General features: G+C 37.6%; 1 protein-coding gene across 2 annotated transcripts in view; it reads left to right on the top strand.

Annotated features, from left to right (window-relative positions):
- Positions 1-23,690, top strand: part of CCDC6 (coiled-coil domain containing 6) — a 51,514-nt gene that overhangs the window by 11,535 nt on the left and 16,289 nt on the right. For both annotated transcript variants that reach the window (XM_086899718.1, XM_086899719.1), the window contains exons 2-5: positions 8,134-8,283; positions 15,263-15,391; positions 20,465-20,568; positions 22,172-22,332. In XM_086899718.1, the coding sequence (XP_086755844.1) occupies positions 8,134-8,283; positions 15,263-15,391; positions 20,465-20,568; positions 22,172-22,332 (544 nt within the window). The remainder of the gene's footprint in view (positions 1-8,133; positions 8,284-15,262; positions 15,392-20,464; positions 20,569-22,171; positions 22,333-23,690) is intronic.

Raw genomic sequence — 23,690 nt, 5'->3', positions numbered from 1 at the left:
TTAGTTTCTAAGTAGCATAACAACTAGATTTCATTAAATTTGAGTATTATAGGTGCAGGTCAAACAAACCACAGCATTTTAAAATGGATAGTTAAATCACACAGGCAGTGGAAAATTAGTAACGCACACCACCTCCAACAAAACAGTATATGCTACAAGATCAGCTATGAGCAATATAATCTTTTTTCTATCTTTCACATTGACAAGTCTGTGCATTTGAAAATTCAAACAAACTGAAAATAAAACTACAAATCTTGTTACGTGTACATGTGCATCTTTGTGATGTTTTTCAGCATTTTTATATTGAGGCTGAGGAAAAGCAAAACCTGTTCCATGTGCTTCTGTTTTCTTTTTGTTTTACACTATTGATTTACTAGCAAACTATTTCTGGTACAAAAAATCCAGCAGTAAAGCAGCAGTGCAACTAGAAGCTGAAGTATAAAGCAAAAATTTCTTTCTAGTGGTCATCAGTAAAGGATTAATAGAGGGGTATTTCAAACTTTGGTTCAGAATGTGATATGATAGTGTAGCTGTATTTTCCATGTCTTTGTCTGTCTTTGTCAATGTAAATCTTTGACAGGGTATAAACTAGCAAAGATGGGGAAGTCCCTGGCAAAGCATGTCATCTTCTGAAGTGTTGCCAAAGCCTTTTGCTGGGAATGGTCCCTTGCCTGTGCTGTGTTGATGGTGGAGTTGTCTCACAGGGCCTCATTCTTGGTGCTTTCCTGACCATGTTTTTATGTGCATTCATTACAGCCCTTCTGAGGAACATTTAATGTGCATTTTGAAGCAGTATTTGCAATGAACTTGAGGACTTAGGGGCAGTGGGCTTGTTGGTGCTTATATGCATTATAGCTACTTTACACATGCACTGGAAATCAGTGCTGCTGAAAATGCAGCAAGTGTAGAAAATGTATGGTGCCTGTGCAGCCATGGGACAGAGGAAGACCCTCATGAAATAGAGCCATTTGGAAAGGTCTGTGGGCTAGATTTAATTTTCCTACTGGGTCATTCCTGCCTTGGCCTGTGACTTCTTTTGGCTCAAGTTACAGCTCTTGCATGCTGGAAGCAGAGACTCCAGCCCTGTTAACTGTCTGGGAGCTTGTTCTACATGATGATGTTTAAGTGAATGAAAAATAAGAGCTATAAGGCACACATCTAATGAATAATCAGATTCTTAAAGTTGCCATGCTGAGTGTTCAGAATAGGAAGTGTGTAAGCCTGTACAACCCTGCTACTTTTTCCTTTATGGTGCTTTATTACCATATAATCTTTAATTACATTAAGACTTGTGTAGCAATATGTGGTCATGGTTAAACTGCTCAGTAAAAGTTATTGATACATTTTTCTAGGCCTTATCTTGACATTTTGTTGGTCACAGAAAATGTGGCTTTTCCACATGCTGCATTTTTATTAACTACTTAATACCAGTATTTTGATATAATAAAAACCCTTGAAGGGAGTATACTGGGTTTTTTTTTTGTTTTGAAGAAAACTGTTTAAATTACTTTTCAATTATGTAAGTAAATTCAGGAATTGATTGTCTTAATTATGAAATTCATATAGCTTGTTATTTTTTGTTTGTAATTAGTCAGATGCATTAATTTTATTAATATTTATGCTTGTCAAATGAGCTTGTTTTCATAACTTGCTTATTTCATTTTTACCACTTATGCATTTCAGTTGTGCAAGACTTTCAGGTCAACAGCAAAATGCAGAGAAAGAAGTGTGTACAATGGGATTGCATACCATCGAACAATTTACTTCATTGCTGATGTTAACAGATTATTTAGCATGAAAGAATACCAGTGACTTTGGTGTTTAGGAAACTGGTCTGAGGGCTTTTCTCAAGTGCTTCTTCCCAAACCTCAAGATGTATGCATCTGAGTTTCTGAGAGAAGGTCCCATAAGGCTGCATGAGTGATATTAAACTGAAAACATTTGAGTGTGGTTAAAACTCACTTGAGAGAAAAATGTATTTTTTGTGTTGAGTCAGCTCATTTCTCTAGTCAGTCTGCATCCGTTGTGGATTTGTGTGGCCATATGTTGGATGACTTGGTAGGCATCATGGGAAGAACTTGCTGTGCCTGGAGCTGGCAGCAGGAGTGCTGTGACAGAGGTGTTTTGATGTGTCTGGCCAAAACCTAATTGACCTTTTAAAAAGGAGGGTGGGGGATGAAGGGGACAGAGATTTTCCAACTATAAATGCAGATTAAAAGGAACTGTATTGTAATACTTCAAATGGTAGCTTATCACAAAGTTTTTCCTTTTTTATTACAGTAATAAATTGTGTTACTATTATAATAAAAAACAGATCTCTTTTTGTCTCCTCTTGCAGAAGAACTCATCTACTCAACAGCTGTAATATAATAGGACTTGTGCTTTGTAGCAGTTCTGCTTCAGTGGCTTTAATGTTACACAGTAGGTTATGTTTAGAGTAGTTGAAGTTCTCAGAATGAGTTTCAATAATGAATTTGTCTTCCTTAGTGTATTTGGAAAATAACTTTTGGTAAGCCTATAAGTTTGTAATTTTTGGGGGGGTTGGAGGGTGTTGTCTGTTATTTGTTTGTTTTTAGAGGCCAACCAACCAAAAAAACACATTACTCCTACACTGCCAGGTCTGTGTTAAAAAAAAAAATAAAATCAGCCCAGTAGCTTGGGGTCCTGAAGGAAAGGTATTACTGCTTGTGGGGGACTTCTAGGAGATACTGTATGTCCAAAGATAAAAATGCATGTTTCTTCCTATTGCTCTCTCAGTCCTGAAAACTCCTCTCAAAGTGGGGAAGAGAAGAAAAACAAAAAGGTACTTTTATGGCAGACCAGAGGAAATTACCCTTGGGGTTTGTCATAGATCAGACAGGAAATCACACTACAAATTGACCCCAGAACTTGAATTCCAGTTCACCACTTCAACCACAAGAGCATTTGCTCTTTTCTCTCAGACAGGCCACCCAGCTGAAAGAAATACCTTTCCTGGGGTGAGGGGAAAACTGCCCACATCATTACTGGGACTTGGGTGGGAATTCCTTGTCCATTATCCATTACAGCCAGGAATGTGCTGCTGGGCAGTCGCTGCAGTTGGCAGTAAGTGGGAGTTGCTGTTGACTTCTGTTCTTGTGGTGGTTCATGTTTCTCCTTGTCTGTAAGGCATATTGCATGGACTGTGGTCATTTCAGTTGCAGCTGGAAGGTTTATAGGAAAAAAATAGCTGCACTGAAAAAGTTTCTCCTATAAGGGAGCAGTATCAGCGCACTGGAATGTTTACTGAATTTGTAGATCAGTAGTTTTCTGTATCACTTTAACCTGGTGCCAGAAAGTATGGCCAAAGCAGTCACTTGAGTTAGTACTTCTAGAGGAGGAGTGTATTCTTCAGGAAAGTTGGGAAGCTTAGATTTTATTTTATGCAAGAACTGCATATTCAAAAATCATGTCATTGTAGCTACCTGCATGTCTCATCCTGCTTACCTCATCCTATTTAGTAGGACTTTCGGGAGGACTGCTGTCTGAAGTGATAGCGTTAGTTCAGTGTGACATATGTAGTGACTGAGATCATCTCATCCTGAAGCTGTCCCAAGCTTTCAATCTATATTCAGTAGCAAAGATTGAGTTTCTCGTCAGATTAAACTGCTCTTTAGCTCCATCTACAGGGTTATATTGTCCACGGAGCCCTGTCAGCAGGAACTGCACCAGGAAAAGTTGGATGAAAGGTAAAGAGGTCATGGTGGCTCTTGACATAAAGATGAAAGACCTTCAGGGGTGGATTAAAACACGATGCTTGGTAGGCTGTTACCAACAAGATCTCCTGAAATCTTGTGTCGTCTCTACCCTGGATGCTGCTGGAGACAGGTGATGCAGGCTGGGCATGCTTGGCATCTGCCTTGCAGGTGGTTGGAGTGTAGGTGCCTGGAGCATTTGTGTGATGTTTACAACTGAAATTGTCTGAAATGACACCTGACACTAAAATGCAAAAACATGTTCATGTCAGGTCACTGATAATGTGCTGATACTGACTGCAGAGAAGGTGTTAATTGGATTGCTGAACTTGCTTGCTGTGCAGTATCAGGAAGGTGACAGCTTTTGTGAAGCTTTCAGAAGTGGTGGGGGGGAAGGGATTTTTAAATTTTTTGGTTTTTTGGTTTTTTTGTGTTTTTTTTTTTTTATTTGGTTGGGGTTTTTTTTTTGTTATGGTTATTTTTTATGTGACTCTATTTAAGCTGATGCCTCATCAGAAGTACTGGATTTTGGTGCTACATATAATACAGTGCCACTAGAGCAGCATGGTCAGCGTATGGTGCAGTGATACAGAAAAAGAGCATCCCACCAGAAACAGAAGCTGCTGCTTGTGCTAGAACCAAGAGAGAGAGCAGAGGGAAATTCAGCAGTGTGAACCTGGTCTGCTAAAGGTATATTCACAAGAAAAACTGAGAGAAGGAAGATGTTTTAACACCAAACCTTCCAGTTTATGGATGTATATGTATATGCAGCATGTGGAAAAAGAACTTTAGTGCTGTTCACTTCCTAATACGATACTTGGCTACTATGTACAGTTTAGCAAAATATGTTTCTTAGTTCTTTAAAAATTACTTGGAATTTAAGCTTACAAGGACAGATTTTTTTAGAGCACTTCATGCATCATCCCCTACTAGTGATCAGTATTTCACAAGCTTCTGCAATAAAACTAATAGGATTTTTCTTCCTCAAAAATATAAGAGTTTTTTTTTGTGGTTTATATGCATGAGGTGCTTTTTATCACCCTCTTTATTCTTGATTTCATGCAAAGTAACATGATAGCCCTTGCATTTATGGTCTTAACCACAATAATTAGAGATTTTCCTTAGCGGATGCATCTATGGAATGCTCCAACTTAGCTGTGCATGGAGTTGAGACATGGGAGACAGGAGGATATGTCTGCTGTGCAGAAAATCTGGGGTGAAAGTAGATTGTTTCAGGTTTCCAGAGAGTGACTGATCAGGTTTTACCATTTTGTATCACTCAGTGCCTTAGCAATTTATTTTGTAATATGGTACACAGAACAGGGTAAATGGTTGTTAGTATTTTTGCATGTTAACTGTGATATGGATAACAGAGAAAAACCAAGAACACTATACCCTTGTGGAAGACCTGGCATTTCTGATTTCTGTATTGTTTCTCTTTTTTTGCTGATGATATCAAACCTCTTTTCAAATACAGATACTTAATAAAAAGACAGTTATGCCTTTGGAAAAACAGTGTATTCACATCCAGAAAAGTCAGTTTGATTATTGGCTAAATGAGTAACAGATTTCAAGATTTTAGGCAATATTAAGGTAAACAAGAACTATCCTATTACTTGAGATAATTTAACTGTCACCAATTAATGAGTAACAAGATAAAGGGAAAGTTTCAGTATGAAATTTAGAAGAAATATGGTAACGAATTATGTGTTTTGTACCTAGTCTAAATAAGTGTTTAATGTTTTTCAGCTAAAATGTTTGTGTTGAAAGTGCTGACCCTTGGGTAATTAAATGGACATTCATTATATTCAGTGTGCTGTGTGGATATCTGGGGTTTACAGTTCGTGTGTAGATGTGTAGGGTTGCTGTTGTTCAGTTGATAAATGCATTCTTTGTGTAAGGGACACAGATTTAATCCTGCGCACCCTTTGCCCTGAGCCACCTGTGTGTGGGCTGGGGTCCTGCACATTGTGGGCACAGGGGTTGTTGCAGGACAGTTCTTGAACAGGTGCGAGCTGGGGCTGCTCACTCCTGTTCCTGCGTGCCAGCACGCTGCTGGTGTGGCATGCCAACTGGGGAAGCAGATCCAGGAAAGGAAAACGGGAGGAGGAAGGGAAAGGCTTCATTTCTGGGTGTCTCAGCCTGTGCTGGCCTGCTGCCTGGCCTTATGAACTCCCGTGCAGGCACAAAGGAGGGGCACTGGCCTGGACAGCAATCTTGGCAGCCTGCGCTCCATCATTAATTTGACACCAGGATCTGGCAAACGGTGGTGTGCAGGCTCGGTGCTATACTAAAGTGATTTTAGAGCTTTTGACTGGTGCGAAGCATGAACAGAACAAATTTGTGCAAGTTACAGATGAATAGAAATCAAAGCATAAATACCCTCATTCTTTTGTTTTTCAGAACCAAATGCTTTCTAATTTAATTTTAGGTAAGCTTGGTATGTTACTGTCTAATGTTGTCTGAACCACTGAAAAACAGACACAAGTAGAAATCCTATGTAGTGAAGGCAGTGGAGGAGTTGATTTTGGAACAGTATGCATGAATTTTAATGATTTGAGGACAATGAGCGCTTGCAATTTGACTTGTTTACTCTGTTTTGGAATGTCTCTGAAGACATAAGATGGTTAGTAGCTCTAGGTAAAGCCACATTTAGAAGCTGATAGATGATGTTATTCAGATCAGTTAGATTCCAGGAGTTTTAATCCATTGAGATGTGAGCTGACAATCTAACATTTCTTCAGACCTCTTGGACAGCTCTATTTTCTTGATGTGACAGGTAATACCACTGCTGAACATGCTGGAGTAGCTGTTCTCTGCTATGGAGATGCAGTACATTAGAGAGGAGGTGTTGTGCAGGACCCAAGCTGATAAGCCAGCAAACTCTGCCTGCCCCGGCTTTTCTTTCTTTTTTTGCTGTTTCAGGTTGGGTTTGTGCCAGCTTTAGTGGTGACAGGGACAAGGGAGATAGTGGCAGATAGATAATTGGAAAGGGCCATGAAAAGAAATCAGTAGAGATGGGAGAAGACACAAGAAGGCAGAGGCAAAGATTTGAAGAGAAGGACTTGATGGAAGGAGGACTAACTGAGAAGTTTCCAAACCACTGCTTTAGATTTTATTATAATGGTGATACTATGAGGAAAATTTGCAATTGTCCTATTGTTTCACCAATTTGAAAGACAGTTATGTTCTTTAATTAACTTTTCTCCTAGACATTGGAGGTGTCTAACTAATTGGCTCTTGGACCACTAGGGAATGTATCATTCTGGTTAAAAGATCACTGACATAATGAAATCTTTCAAGCATTTTCCAGTGTACGATAAGTATAAAGAGATTATTATTTTGTCTTGTTTTGGGCAGAAGACTATGGAAGATAAGCTTTCAGTAATCTGTTTCAGTTCTTAAATTTTCCTTTCTCTAAGTTTACTGACATAAAGCTAGCAGAATGTTTGCATAAGTTATAAGGTGGTGTAATTTTATTAGAATCAGGGCCAAGCACATAGGTGCAGTTCAAGACTTTAAGTTGTGGATTTTATTACAGGGAACAAAACCACTCGTAACACTGTGTTGCCTCATGGGGTAAATGTAGTATTTCTGTCACTTGTTCTAGGCTTTGAACTGTGGTATTAAGAGTTTTCTCTACCAGTTTGTAGCTGTGATTATTCATTTGCCCGTATGAAATAACCCTTCATGGTCTTTCAGAGCAGGCTTTCAAAAGATAACTTTTATGTTTCATTTATCAACTTGATTAACATCTGAACTGTAGGGAATGCAAGAGAGCAGTGTCCCAGGCTGGCTTTCTGTGGAGCTGTGCAGGGTGCTAGCAGTAAGCTGAAATGGAAATTGTCACCTCTTGTAATTCTGCATGGGAAAGATTTCCAGAGGAGCTTGGGTTAAAGCTACCCCGTAGCATATTTGTGAGTTGCTGTTGTATGTAGTGGAGTAGCAGTTGTGAGAAGCACCATACCTGTTTTCCTCGTGGTGTGGGGTAGGTGTTCCTGTGAGAGGAGCCGTGCTGCCTGCAGCTCTGCATATCGGGGTGAAAGAAGAGGAGCATTATTTGACTCCTGGAAAGCAGAGCTCAGTCCAAGGGATCTGAAAAGGAGGCACAGTGGCGCATGCAGCAGTCTGAGCCGTTTCAACTCGTAATGGAGAACATTCAGACAGGAATTCCTTTTCAAGCATAAAGTAGGTAGAAATAGGTGTCTGAATCTGTAATGCTTTTAAAGCACAAGTGCAGTTTCTCAAGATTGAAAACAAAAAACGAAAAAGGATGCTATGGTGTTATAAAAGGGGTTGGTAACAGCACTTAAGTCCATCCTACAGGCCTCCAGGACGATAGGCATTTAAAGAGGAATGGAATAATTGCAGCTTTCTTGAGAGGAACCTTTTTTCTCAAAACTATGTCTTTATTTCACAGCAAGCAAGGGCAGAACAGGAAGAGGAATTCATCAGTAATACTCTATTTAAGAAGATTCAAGCTCTGCAGAAAGAAAAAGAAACACTTGCAGTAAACTATGAAAAGGAAGAGGAATTTCTCACTAATGAGCTCTCAAGAAAACTGATGCAGGTAATTGGTGCCTTTACTGATGTTTCTCCCAGGAGCCTCAGGACTGACTGGTGACTGAACTTTTTGTTTGTGTGACTGTAGTCTGAGGGAGGTGGTCAGGTTGGAAAGCTGACGTTTGATAAAGGCAAAGTATAATAAATGTAGTGAGTGACTTTTTTTTTAACATGTTGCTTTAAGGTTTTCATCTGCGAACTCAGCTTTGAGAACCTGGAAGTTTATATACTGATGCAAAAAATGGGTGTAGCTTGCAGTAAATGTCATCTGTCTTCCAGACAAGAGTTACTGATTAATTTGAAATGTTAGTGAAACACACTTATTTTTCTGGAGTATTTGATACTTTAACATGTGTCTTGAAATATGCAGCAATGCTCAAAGGAAACTTTTTCTGTAAGTTTGTCCGTACTTGTAACAAAACTGTTGCTTCTATTGAATTAAAACACATAAGTTTGATGGTAAAAATAAAAAGTTGAAGATTCTGTGACAATTTGTGGCAGAGAAGCTTCTTTCCATTACCTAAGATGCTAATTTTTAAAAAGCGGTTAAGCATTTGTTGGAAGTTTTCGACATGGTTACTGTGTTCTCACAGCCTTGCCTAAATACCTGCTTTTGTCCCCTCTAGGAGACAGGGTACTAAGTTAGGGGAGAGTTTAATGTGATCTGCCTGAGATTTTTTCATGCCGTTGGTTCTAAGCTTTGTCATGAAAAGCCAGGCACTTTAAAAGAAGCTAATTTGTATGTTGTAAGCATTGCTGTGTTCTGCAGCTGGTGACTGAAGGCATGTTTTGCTTTGCAGTTAGGAAATACAGTGTTTGGAAACACCACTAGAGCTAATCCCATCTGGCACTTTTGTTACTGAAAACTAGGCTTTCACTTTGTCTCTTTGGTGCCTGTTATCACACAGGAAGCTCAGTAGCAAGATAAAATATCCCTTATTTGGTATTACTATTTCCTCTTGCTGTTCTAGAGGACTGACAAGAATGTTTCTGAGTAAGAGACATGTTTGATTTCTAAGCCATACATTTTCATGAAAAACAGAGAAGCAGATGGCAGTAAAATAGGGGTATCAACTGTTCTTTTATAATTGGAGTAAAATGTGGATATCACTATAGAAAAAGCTTTCCACTGAAGTTTCTTGCAGTAAAGGGAGAAATGGTACATTGAATAATGTTGTTTAATTGAAAGGAAGATGTAGAAATCTGTTACAGAACCAGGTTACATGGACTGTATTGTACATTAAAAAGCGGAAACTAAAACTTACTTTAAGATAAAAGTATGAATTACACCTGATTTTTTTGAAGAGTTTTTAAGTCCTACAATGAATGACCTTGCACACAAATTTGTACCACAAAGTTCTGCAGCAAGTAAATTGTTGTATCAAGTAATTGCTCTAAACATGATTAGGTTTTTTCCTAGAATTCATGGGATTGTTTTAACAAGTTTTTTTTTAACTGTCTTTAACATTCTTAAATTGTTAAAATTATGTAAAATAGGTTCAAACATTCCAGAGAAAAATACAAACTTCTTGTCTACCTAAAAGTATGATTATTTTTATTCTTTTTTTGCTGTGGACTTTCAGAAACTATCCTTTAACTGTTGTTCAAAACTAAAGAAAAAGGTAACACTCTACTGTTCTCAAAATGGCCAAAGGGGTGCTTGGCTCATTGCTATGTATGAAACAATGCAAGGACATTGTACTGTTTGTCTGTTGGAAGACCTTAATGGATGCAACTTCATTCTCATTGGTGAGGGAGATGCAGAGAAGCATCTGAAACAGAATGCAGACTAATATTACCCGACTTTCCAGCAGGCAAGCTGCAGGCTTCTGCTGAAAGATAAAGCTGTATAGCCATAACTACAAGAGTGTGGATGTAAAATTCTGACCACCATCTTCAGCCTTAGATTTCATTCCATGTGGCCTTGCTGTAAGCCTCATTTAGCCTTTGATAAACATGGTTATGTCAACCAGAAGATTTTAAAATATAGCAATTCATAAATGCACCTATGTTCCAAATTGTTCATCCTTAAGCTGTGTCATTTCTCTCAGCACCATTAGGTAGCAATTTTTGAAAGTGAATTGTAAGTTTGTGCTCTCTGAATAATAGCCCAGGTAACTTGAAAAAGAGAAGAGCTGTCAGCATCCTGCTGGTGGTGTTGGTGGTTGGCCTGTGAAGGACGAGTGTCATGGGATTTCTTGCTTAGAGGTTCACCTGAAAACTTCAGTGTGCAGAAGAGATAAGGGTTATATCATTGCTTCTCCACAAGGCTAGAGCTGAAATTTCTGTGGCTTGTGCATAGTCATCAATGGTATTTCTGTTTATGGTATATGCTACAAATGTTATTAACCCCCTCCCTTACACTTACCTTACAGCAGGTTCTGTTTTCCATACTTCTGCATGACTTTTCATATCTCTACAGTGGCTCAAGACTGGCAGTACAGGTGGAGCACTTGTTTTAATGCAAACAGTTTAATATTAAAACTATCTTTCTGTTTGTGTGTATGCTGAATGCAGATCTCATTTCATGGCTTGATTATGTCTTTGATGTGATACAATTACTGTAAATACAAAACCAGAATATTGATATATTCTCCTAAATATCAGTAATGTGGTTGGCAGCTTTTAAATTATATAGAAGAAACGGTCCCTTTCACTAAAGAGTTTACCTGTAGAATTAGGGAACATTTCAGTATTACCATATGTTTCCATGGACAAAGTTCTTTATCTCTTCAGAGATCATGGACTTAGTAAACAGACATTAGAATATTGACGAGTTGCAGGCAATTTTTTTAAGCGGCAAAGAACTGAAAATAATAACTGATGTTTTTTGTTTTCTGAAAGTTTTTCTGTTGTCTGAAGGTTTTGATTCTTCAGTGATGGATCCTGGAAATTATACCCATGTACACGAACAGATTAAAAATAGGAGACGATAAACTCCTGGTAATACAAACAAACGCATTTTTTGGAAAACAGAGCAATATTGGCACACATCACATTGTCAGTTTAGAGTTTATTACAGTATCATTTCCGTAATTGGATAGTTTTCCCATTTTACAAGTGTGGGGCTACATTCCTGGCTAATGTTTTTTAGAGCAGGAAGGTAAGATAATTATAATCTCCTGGTTTTTTTAATTTCCTGAGATTTGTGAGTGCCAATACTTACCATTGCACACTAGAGTGTAGCAATTCTGTCTTTATTAGGAGAATAATGAGCTCATAAATGCCCACTTCCATTTTTGGCATCTTTGCTCGGTAGAGAATTCTAGCTAAATTACATGCAGACTTCGGATAATGATTTAACTAGGAATACAGTATCCTCCAGTTGGTTGCTCCACTCTTGTTTGGGATTAACTCTTAATCTCTGGGTTTGCCAGACAATGTTGGTCTGATGTGGAACTAGACTTAGAGTATTCATGCTGTCAGACATTGTACAGCAAATGGCTTCCTGCCTTTTGGATGAATAAGGGAAAAAATTGCATATGAATCTGTTGTTTTGTCTAAAACTTTGCATTTTGGAACTAAGGAGAGGTACTTCTGCTAAGCTGCATAGGTTTTTCACTCTCAATTTTTCAAGTATTTACAACTCTGTGCCTGTTTCAAAACTACTGCTTTTCTGTTGAAAGCACCTAGCAGAGTGACTTGTTTCATGATGCCTTTATGTTTGTTCCTTTGTCAGACTGTTGTCACAATTGTAGAGGCTTATGCCTCTCATTGAGCCTGGCCCAGAATGAGCTCCCAGAACATTAAAGCGTTTTATATGTGGGAGCTGCAGTGCTCCTCCTAACAGCCAGCAAGTATCCCCCAGTTCAACACTATGTGCATCACTGCTATGAAACACAGGCTTACATTAGGTTTGCAATATCAGAAGAAATTAAGCTTGAAAACTTTTACTATATGCCAGACTGAGTCTAAACAGACATGGTAGCACATAAAAGTAAGTGTTTCCACCAGAATAATACTGTCTTTCTGGTGCCATGCCATTGCTTAATAATATCTTTTTATGACTGTAACTTTCACTGCCTCTACAAGTCAAATAAATGAATGTACAATTTTATTAGATAGATTTCCTTTGTTTCACATAATTATTAATTTTCTAGGAAATTTTGCAGGAATGAAGGAGCACACGCATCTCAACAGAGATCTTACAGTAAACAAAGTATTTTTATCACATGCATCCCTGATAAAGTTCTTATAAGCCTTATATGCATTTACTCTATTTTCCTATGAACATCATGTAATTATATTTTTGTTTACCTGATGAAGTCTCTGGAAAGCTTGGAAAAAAATTTTTATAGCATTTTCAATCCTTAGTCATTATAAAATAGTGGCTGTATTTTGCAGAATATCATGAGAAGCACTTTCATGCAAGCTCTGTTCTTGCAGCGGTGGACATGGATGTGTTGAGTTACTGTTTTGAAGCTGAAAGTAGTAAATTTTGAAAATTTACCATTTGTAAAACAAGGCTGCTCCAAAGAAGAATTTATTTTTAATATTGTTTAATCTTGCAGAGCAGAGTCAATTACTTTAAATTGTGCACCTGTATTTTTGAAAATCAAAATCAGATTTTTTTTAACATCCTTATATTTTTGGAAGTGCAAAGCAAATTGGTCCAAGTAGCTGTCCTTGAAAATAAAATGTTGCAACATACCAAGATAACAGCCTGTGTAGTTAGGCAAGTTAAGTAATTGAATGTCGGTACAAAAATGTTTTTTATGTAAGTCTGATTCTTGACAATTCTTGAAAAAATTGTAAGTAAACATAAGCTATTAGTCTTTAGCTCTCAAAAATTCCACATGTCATCTCAAGGATACTTACGGGATTGTGTGGAATAAACAGAGCCAGCTCATCTATCAATTATTTGATGAGCAACTGGACATAAAGAGGAAGCAAACTGCTGATACAAAATTGTTAATAAATAGGACTTTCAGGATGCAGCAAAGGAAAAAGTGGACAGCTTTTGAGGGCCTGGAATACCTAAAAATGGACTGCACAAGGTCATTGTCTGGGGGATAAATGAGGGTTCATTTTCTAAGGGGGAACTTCATCTATTGGCTCCATTACTTCATAAAAACACCTCCCACTTGCTCAAAAGTAAGCCAGTACAGTAGGGAAGGAAGGTAAATGTGGCCCTACATTGTATGAGGACACTTGTTCCTGCAGAAAGTATTGCGTAGTTCTTTAGAACTTAGGTGAACTAAGGCACACTCCTGCTGCTAAGCTTTGTGTTCAACAGCCCCATTCGTTCTCACTTCAAACTAGTCACTGTCTCTCTTGCCCCAAACCCATCTCTAATCTTACGGAGCTGAAAATTCTCCTTCAGTTTTCATATGCAATTCAAGGTCTGTATGACACTGGTATCAAGGTGACACTTTCTAACACATTTTTTTCCTTCTCTTTAGCTGGCAGGTGTATTTGTAGACTGTTACTGTAATTGCATTTAATTAAAAACAGTTGGAAAAAACTCTTTTACTTTACTAAGTAAAATAAACACTATCCACCTGTATTGTACCAGGGGATATTTTCTCATTGTTAGCAGTTCTATTCTTCAGCATTAAGGTGTCATCAATAACTGGATTTTTATTGTTTTGGTTTGTTTTTGTGATCAAAGAAATTAAAGGGAAAAATTATTTTACCCTATATGAGTGACAGACACCACTCATCTATTTTGGGGGTGTTAGTAATATTTTTCTCCCTCTTTGTAAAATGAAGCCAATATTATCTGTTTTAAGAGTTTGCTATTTTCTGGTATTTGTTTTAAATTGTGAGAAATCAAATCTTAATATTGACAAGCCCTGAAAACACAAACCCCAAACTTTTCCCATATGTATATTGCTAAGTAGTTGCTGTCTGCCTGGTGCTCTTCCTCTGTGAACCTTTTGCCTTGATCTCTCTGCCAGGCTGCACTTCATGGACCATTTTGTCTCTAAATAGGAGCAAAAGGAGCTGAATTTTAGCTTGTTTAAAAATCAAAGTCTGTTCCTCTACTGTGGCTATCCAGCAACCTTGATTTGTGCCTCTGACTGTGAGGTGTCTCTCCATTTCCTCAGGTTTTCTTCACACCTTTAAACACTGTGATTGTTATGAGCTAGCCAGAAGAACTGGCATAGAAAAAATAAGCAGGTGGAAAAAGGTGCCTGCAATTTTCAGTGGATGGTCAGAACACAATGTAATTACACCATTGTCTATTGGTGACATCCATTTTTCCCTAAGTCAGGTTCATGTGTTTGTACCATGGTGCCAGTCATGCTGTTTTATCCACAGGAAGCCTTAGATCCCTGTCTCAGCGGTATTCTACTCCAAGCCATACTTTATGTTAAAATGAGGGAGTTGTTTTGTTTCCATCTGCTTGACAGCCTTGAGAGTTAGATTTTTCTTTTCCATTGGACGTATTAAATGAAAAAAAAAGCCACCTTTGGTATTAAGAAATTGTATAACATTGATTTGAAATAACCATTATTTTTATGTTATCAGGGCAGTTTGATTTTGATAGCATAGGAATATAAATTAGAAATTCTTTTTGTTGTTAACTCGTTGCACAGCAATTTAATTAGTATGAATTCAGTCACAATTTTCAGCTTTCAGCTGCCCAGAGAAGGAAGTGCCAAGACCTGCATTTTGTGCTTTGGGTGCTCTTGAGATTGGGCACTTAGATTAAAATTAATGCTTCTTTGAACATTATGATAGATTTTTTACTTTGGAAATGTCTATAATGCATTGTATATAGCATATAAAAGAACCTATTTTGATTTGACTGAATTTGGTAGTTGGAAATGTACTTTTCTCTGCTTTGTAAATATGCAGCACAGTTTAAAATGCTCCTTTTTGAAGGACTGTTGGGAGACTTGTGCATTTTGAAGTTTCTTGAGAAGCATCATAGAGAATTTAACATGCAGGAAGAATAAATGTGTAAATAAATGTATAGAAGGTGCCTAAGTTAATGCTTTTATTTGTTTAAAATATTTACATGTCTCCTAAATTTTTAGCTGCAACATGAGAAAGCTGAACTGGAGCAGCATTTGGAACAGGAGCAGGAATTTCAAGTGAACAAACTGATGAAGAAGATTAAAAAACTGGAAAATGATACAATTTCGAAGCAGCTCACCCTTGAGCAGGTAACCCTTTCATTTCCCCATTATGACTGAGAAAAAACCCGTCTTTTGTCTTAGATTTGACTTAATGTTTTAAGCATGTAGGAAACCGGGCAGTATTGAGAATATAGAAAAGTCAGTTCAAATTTCAAAGCAACAGAAAAGTAACATAATTTATTATGGGAAACTTGGATGATTGTTTTTTTTTCATGGCCATTAGATCTATTAGTAGCCTTTCTGTGGGTCTTCATGTCTGCTGGATGACAGTGACTTTTGCAAATGCTTTTTTGTAAATAATGCTGTTTGTTGCTGTTCATCAGCTTCTACTCATGCTGCTGGTGAGAAAAGGCTGACATTTCTGATCGTGTTAAGCACAGTAGTAAATGATCTGTTCGTGGTCTTGTGCTCTAGGTCACGTTTTGGTGGCAGCTTGGATAGCACAGCCCTGGAACTGTGCATTGTCAGTTGTGTGTATTTTTCAATATGCCTTTCAAGATGCCTTGAAGTTCAACTACATCCAGCTCCCTTTCTCGTTAGGCAGTCATGAAGATAGCAAAGATAAAACACCACTTGTTTGGCTGTGTTTCAACAGGATGTTTAGACATTGGGAGTGCTCTTATGTCTGATTTTAGGCATCTGCATCAAAGCATCTCAGTGGTGTCAGCAGGAGACCTTTTGAATTAAAGTGCAAACTGGTGAAACCTGTAGGCTTGTTAAAGGACTTCAGATTTTCTGGTGTGTGCAGGTTTAATAATTCAGGTGGTGTAAGTATAGTGCATTATTTCTGATTTCTTCTGCTGTGGAACTTTTTTGTTGCTGGTAATCTGAGTTGTTACCAGTTTTGTATGATTCTCGTTTTTCTGGTGACATGGATAAACTAGTTAATGGCTGTCTAAATGAAAAAGTGAGTTCTCTTGATTTTCCTGGTAATGTTCTATATAGAGAGACCTATGGAATAAACTGAAAAATTAAAAGGTAGGAATAAGTAGTTGCCAACAAATCCTTACCCAGCATGGAAATTAGCATGAGGTTGAAATAACTCTCTTAGCCACAAGGTGGTGGTGGCTGCCACTTAACCAAAATGCAAAGTTAGCTTAACTACTAAGCTGTCATAGTCTTTAAAATGCTAGCATGAGCCACAGCTGAAATCTTCATGGTATTATTTTTGTCTCGTTGTTCTGGACAGACAGATTTGTGAAATCATAAAATTTGAAACTTGTTGCTGCATGTAAATGTCAATGATACACTGTTCAAAAAGCATAGATGCACAAAGGTCTTTAGTATCTGGCTTTGAAAACTTTGTGAAGATGTTAAAATTTGGCTGTAAGTCTTGCTTAGAAATTCCATGTGAGTTTATGTGTAATTCACCATATGCCTTTGTTTTCTCTCACAGTAAGGTAGAGTAAATGTCAGGTTACTTAGGGCTTCACCACACTTTCTTTCCTCACACAAATTAAAAGTGCTGATTGTGCTAATTAACCAGATGAAGCAGCAACCTTGGGGCATGTGCTGCACCTCGCAAGAAGCAACCTGACATTGTGAGGAGAGACATGTTGCCTTTATTGCACACAGAGGGAATTAAGGAAGAGGGATTGCCACAGTCTGCAACACAACCTTCAGAACACCTGTTAAACAGGGCTTGGAAGGAAAACTACAGCAATGCTTTGAGCTGGGCTGCATTGAGATCTACCACTAATCAGTGAGCAGATAATTACAGCATATCTTCACTAAAATGTTGTTTTTAAAATATAGAACATGGATTATCTATGTTTTGTGGTCTTTCTTTCTCCTTTGCTTTTTTTCATCTGAACTGCTTATACCACAGGTGATCAGTAGGTAGCTGATTTGTGGTTGCGTAGAATATTATTCCTTAATAAAAATTAAATTGGATCTTAGGGTTCAAACATGACCTGAAATAATTTCTTAAGTCAGCTTGAAGTCAGCAGAGCATTCTTCTCTGAAGGCAAATGGTGAAGAAATTTACAGCATGTGACTATTTCATTAACAGAATGGCTCAGCTAAAACAAGCAATAATGTTCTGTGTTACAGTTCAGTGATTTGATAGGAAATAAATAGCTGTCAGGATTGCCCTACAGAGGCCAAGTGTGTGTAGTCTTCTGTTACTAAGTGTGTGTAGCCTTGCTGTTACTATTTTTAATTGCTTTTCTATTTCATACAGTGTAGTGATAAACTAGAATTGATGCAGTTAGGAGATGAGAAATCACAACTAAACTGTTAATAATCGTCTCCTATGTCTACTTTGAAAGGAGAAGAGCATGAGATGGTCAAATCTTGGGGAAGGATTTTCTTGGAAAGCAGCACAGAATTAAAGCTACAAAGGGCAAGGTGGAGATGAGAAGCAGAGATGTGAAATTTGGGATAGTGGGCATAGGAAGAGATGAGCATATGAAACTTTGATTTGGAAGACCTCCATTTCAGGAGGGAACAGTTGTGTTTGTTAATAAGTTGGCAAGACATTTGACGAAGCAATAATAAAGGGATACACATACAATGGATATTTTAGCTGCATTTTTAAGTAAAGTGTGTGTGAGAGAGAGTGTAAGAAGAAACATAGGTGGGTGGTAAGGTTAAAAGGAATTTTCCTCTGAAGAGAAGGTTAAGGTCTGAAAAGCAGGCAATGCTTCCTTGTTTCCTGGTTTTAATGGTCAAAATTAAGTGATGTTTGATTGCTCTGAACCCCTGTAGAGTGACACTAGTATTTACAGAGCTGCTGGCTTGGTCCTGAGCATAATCCCATCCTGCTTATTTTATTTCAGAATATTACCAAATTTGTAAAAAAATTCATTGACTGGAGTACATTTCAAAGTACACCTGAAACTATTGAGTACCAAGCCAGATGCACCAGTTCTTTTATTATTCACAGCTCTGAACAGGATGCTACAGTTGCTTCTGCTGTACGTTCCATTCAAGGTGTTCTTCCTCCAAGCTTTAAAATCCTGACAGGAGGAAAACTGGCACAACACTCATGACCGAGAAAGGAAGATGTTTGTTTCCAGTATGTTTTCATATTACTGGAAATGTGGAGTTCTAGATCTATTTCACCTAGTTTCTTTGGTGTTTGGTCAGAGCAGCTTCAGAGCACAGCGCAAGGCTTATTTGTGTATTGTTGCTGATGGTTTGACTTTGCCATTGTGCATGCTCACCTACAAGCAGATTTAGTTCTTTAGTTCTTCTTACCAGAAGTGCCTTGGTAATGGTTGCTATAATACTAAATATAATCTTAGTTTTTTCAAATCCAGGCTTATAAATAATTTACTCTGTCTTTAAATTACAATGTTCTCTTCTTCCTACCATTAAAAGGTATGGATTTCTTTTCACCTGTATGTTCTTAGTGGTTTGTTTTTTGCTAGATCTAAACGTAGTTGTAAAAAGACTAAGAGTAGTTGAGTCTGAGCCATGCAGCATTGAAATGATGCAAAAAGCATTGTTGCAGAGGTTTTACCTGCATTCATACTTTCTTCATCATGTGATTATCTAGATAGCTGTGCAATATAGTGGAGATCTTGGTTTTGCTAATGTAGAAGCACAGTGTGCAGATTCCCAGGACATTTTCTGTAGTTTCTTCCCTTGGGACATTCCCAGCCCCAAGTGTTGGCCAGACTGGCTGAGGAGCCCTGAGGCAGAGTGCCCTGCACTCCTGGGGCTGAGCCCTTTGCTTTCCTACCACTCTCTCTCCAGCCGTGTGGGGAACAAAGTGTTGGTCAGGATCCAAATTCTCATCCTCATGGGGAGGCTGAAGCATGTTGCTTCTGACTTCTCCTTTATTGAGATGTAGGTTCCCTGAGCTGTTAATGTACATCTGGAAACTCAAACATGGAAAGATTTGCTAGACAGCGTTTCTCAAAGTATGCTCCCTATTACTCATCAACATATGTCTGCTTCTGTTCACAGTAACTAATTCCTCTAACCTTTTAAGGAAGAAGTTGTACATTCATTAAACTTGCACTGGTATCTGAAGTGTGTAAGGTTATATTTTGTTTGGGTTTCTCAGTATTAATTTTGTGGTTAGCACTAATAGTTTACAGATTTAGATGCTGAAATAGCCCTTCAGCCAGTGATGTAATAAATGGAAATAGTTTAATTCTGTTTTCAGTCTTTCCATTTTCTAATGTGAGATTTTTTGCCCAGCAGAAAAGAGGTGTTAACTGAGGCTTGGCTTGGGAAAATGCTTCCATGCTATTTTCCACGTGTAAAGGAGCTGATCTGTTCCCAGATATTTCATTATTGACAACTTTTTGAGTTCAGCTATATTGCTAGAGAGTAAGATTATCTATGCCTCCTAATATTCTCCTGTCTTAATAATACTTGTATTGTATCTATAATTAAACACCAATAATAGGTTTCTTCTTCATCTACATTATATCTTTTTATTAACTTTAGAGTAGAAGGTTCTACATTATGTCTTTTTTATGTCTTTTATTAACTTGTAGTAGAATCAAGAATGCTTGTTTACACAGTAAGTGAACGTGATTAATGTCAAATTAAGCTTTTAATTTTATGAAACCTTTTCTAAGATAGCATTACATTTGTTTTGCTAGTAAGGATTGATTCAGTAACACTTAAGGCAGTTCATGTAACTTTTTCTTTACTATTTTTGTTATATCTAACAATATCTATTTAGTTTATCTAACACTAGGCACATGAGGCAAACATTTCCACTTCTGGATTACTTAACTGTGATTCTTCCACTAAAAACATCTGAAACGTTTCAAAAGTTTTACAAACATTGCTGTACTGAACAGTAAATTCAGTTAGAATTTCATAGATTCATGGAATAGGAGATGTCTTTAAATAGGTTTGTCATGTCATCAGTGCCTGCATGTCCAGGGTTCATGCTCCTGCTTATTGGCCAGAGACAAATTCTCTTACAAGAGCTTGTGTTAAGAGGATAACAACTGTGCAACTACCGAATCTCTTGATTTTTCCAGTGCCTTGTACCTGAATTGTGTCTCTTCTTCCCCTTCTTCTTGCTCCTGTAAAGCATTATGTAAAATGGTGTTGTTGGAGCTTTCCTAATGGCAGTTCCTTGCAAAAAACGCATGCCCATCATTTTCAATACTTGTTTTATCTCTCCAGCTAAGACGTGAGAAGATTGACCTTGAAAATACTTTGGAACAGGAACAAGAAGCACTAGTGAATCGTCTCTGGAAGAGGATGGATAAGCTTGAAGCAGAAAAACGGTTTGTCCTGTTACAGTGCACTCGCATCTATGGGAGAGGTTTTTAATACATCATGTTCTGGATTAAATATGTTCATCTCTGTCCCACAGGAGTTGTCTAATCTGTGAAAACCTAGAAGATTTAGTAGTTCCTTGTTTGCATGATGCCACATTGATTGCTTAAAGGACATTAAACTAACCAGTATAAGAAATTACCTGGGAAAGCTTGAAGGAATTTATTGAATTTTTTTCAACTGCTAACAGCCTGTTTTTAAAGCTTCTAGTTTGTGATCAGCTTTAAATTCATGGTATTTTACTGTGTTTGTTAAATGAGAAGCTCTTGTTTTTTGCCCGTCTGCTTAAAGAAAACTTAAGCTTTTTCTCAGTGGTGTGCACTCATGTCATTGAGACTTCCCAATGCTTTAGTAGAAGTTAAGACAGTGAAGCTTTATATTATTGGAACAGCTAAAATTGAAAATATGTATGAAAGCAACCATCTCTTAAATGTTATAATAACAAGAACACAGTTTGGGGAGGAAGTAGGAGAGAATAATGATGAATGATTATTAATACCTTATTTTTTTATGTATTTACTGTTACGTTAATGTGACCCTCTGAGGCTGGGGCCTCAGAAGACACCTGAGCCTGAATGAACTGCAGGTTTTATAGTTTTATTTTACAGAGCCCTGCTGTGTGGAAGGTGCTCTGAAGAACATGTGATATTCAGCAGTGGTAAATCCACAGCAGGATGATCCTTTGGTAGGATTTTTGTGTATCTTAGATTTAAAGCCTTCTTTAGGGCAAAGCATTTCTGGTTTGATTTATCTCAGACTGTGCCCCTCCCTGTGAGGAACTCTTCTGGAGTCACACCCTGCTTTAGTAAGTTGTGTGGTACACATGTGCAAAAGGTTGTGCTTGCATAGTGCTGTTCCTGCTCTCCAGGGCAGCATTGAATCTGGCCTGTCAACACGTTCCTTCTAAAATTTCATGCTTTCAGGGTGGAAAATATTCCTATGTTACCTCCAAAAATCATCATTTAGAATCTTCAGTATCTACCATGTGCTTATTTCATAACAGACTTTCATTACTCCTGAATTTACCATCAGTTAAGGAAGTCTATTTTTCTGTCCTTCAGACAATGTCTGTGAAATTCTTTTGATAGTGGTGAGATGCAGAAAAGCCTGTGTTTCAAGATAGACATTCTTTACTCATCATTAATCTTCACTATGTGTCCTTTCTCCAAGAACATAAATGTAAAAACTTAGAAGAGATTAAATGATTTTTTATTTTGGCAAAAAATTTGTGTAATAAGTATTGTTTGAGGACAAAACTGAGGTAACTATTTATAGTCTAAAATTTGTTTTTCCTGAACTATATGCTGTAATATTTTGGAATTTCAGTGTCTGAATATGTTAGAAAATTCTTCTGTACTAGGACAACAATTTTTACCTTTTTTATTTTAAGTTAAAAACTAAACATTATAATTCCTCCCCAGTTTATCTCCCCTCAAAACAGCAGTTAGAATAAACCCTACATACTGGTCAGAATCCTTGCAGTGGCTTTCTTGGGGATACAAGAGGTTTTCATTAGAATGGAAGGTAAAATTTGCACTATTTTTCATACAGAATTTTGCAGGAGAAATTAGACCAGCCAGTATCTGCTCCACCATCACCCAGAGACATATCAATGGAGATAGACTCTCCAGAAAATATGATGAGACATATCAGGTTCTTAAAGAATGAAGTGGAGCGGTTAAAGAAACAACTGAGAGCTGCACAGTTACAGCGTGAGTAAACGACTTGTTTAAAATCTTCTGAAGTTTTGCATTGTAAGATTTTTATATGTACTTTCTTGAGTTTGAATTTAAGGTAGAAGTGGAAAAAATTGGGCAGGTTTGGATTACAGCATTTTCATAATTGCAGTGTTTTTGATTGTTAATATATTTATACTGTAGTTTAGGGGGTTCTTTAGTTTTACTAAAAGGATGTCTGAAAGAATCAAAAAATAATCCTTGACTGTTCTGTGCCAGAAAAAGATTTTTTTTTTTTTTTTTTTTCTCAGAAACTTAGCAGTATTACATAGAAATTTTTCAAAACATATTTATGGCCTACTTGCAGGAGTCATGTTGCAAATTAAGAATTATTCAAAAGAATTAACAGCTAGCAAAATAAAGGTCAGCTGTATATAAGAATTTTTACTTGTTAATGATTATGGCAACCTAAGGCAGCTGTTGAACAGTATAGCAGCATTAATTTACTGTGTCCTTTTCTATGTAAGATGGCTTTGAAGCATGAAGAGCTGCTGAGAAGTTATCACATTCTTACTGTACAGGGCTGGGGTCCCTTGCCCAGCAGTGGGACCTCCATTTTGCCCTGTCTTTCCAGGAAGGGGTTGTGCACTGGGCACATGGGCAGTTGCCAGGAGGCTGCTGGCACCTTCGCTTGAACTTTGCAGTGCCAGTCCTTCATTCCTTCCTTCTGAATCTAAAATTCCTGTCAGAGAGTCAGCAGTTCTGCGTGGTTCCGAGTCAGTAGCATTACACTGTAGTTGGTAAGTGAATAGTTAGCTCATCACATGGCCAGAAAAATTTGGGCAAAATGCAGTATCATCCTCTGGCCAGCCAGGCTAACTGGAATATTTGAACCTCTGTTTCGAAAAAGAGCGTGCTAGAGGCAGCAGCAGCCTTCCTTCAAGACAGAGATGATGGAACAAGAGTGCTCTTTCACAGAGACCTTGTGCACAAGTTTGTGGCATTAATAATTTGTGGCTGTTAAAAGAAGATAAGGACAGCTAATCTTTGTACTTGCAAATTCTGCACTGCAGCCTTCACTTAATAAAGTTCAGAACAAGAGAGCAAGGCCTTAGATTAAAAGTACTCTTTGTGCAAATGCCGCCTAATTAATTTCATTTTAAGTATCCTCTATTTTTTAAGTGTTTTCTTTTTGAACTACTATGATTTAGAGTAAAAAACTGAAAGCATTAATGTCAAATTCACATTGAAAGTAAGAGCTAGGTTTAAAAGGACTCTCTCCCTTTGTGAACAGGTTAAACAGAACTGCAATACAAATAGCAGAGCTGGTAGGAATGGTGGATGTGCCAGTCTGTAAACAAAAGGTGAAACTGAAATGCAGTTTTCAGATCAGT

The sequence above is a fragment of the Cyanistes caeruleus genome, chromosome 8 (genome assembly GCF_971803275.1).
Source record: "Cyanistes caeruleus chromosome 8, bCyaCae1.hap1.1, whole genome shotgun sequence".
NCBI classification, from domain to species: Eukaryota; Metazoa; Chordata; class Aves; order Passeriformes; family Paridae; genus Cyanistes; species Cyanistes caeruleus.
This window is presented reverse-complemented; position numbering and strand designations above follow the sequence as displayed.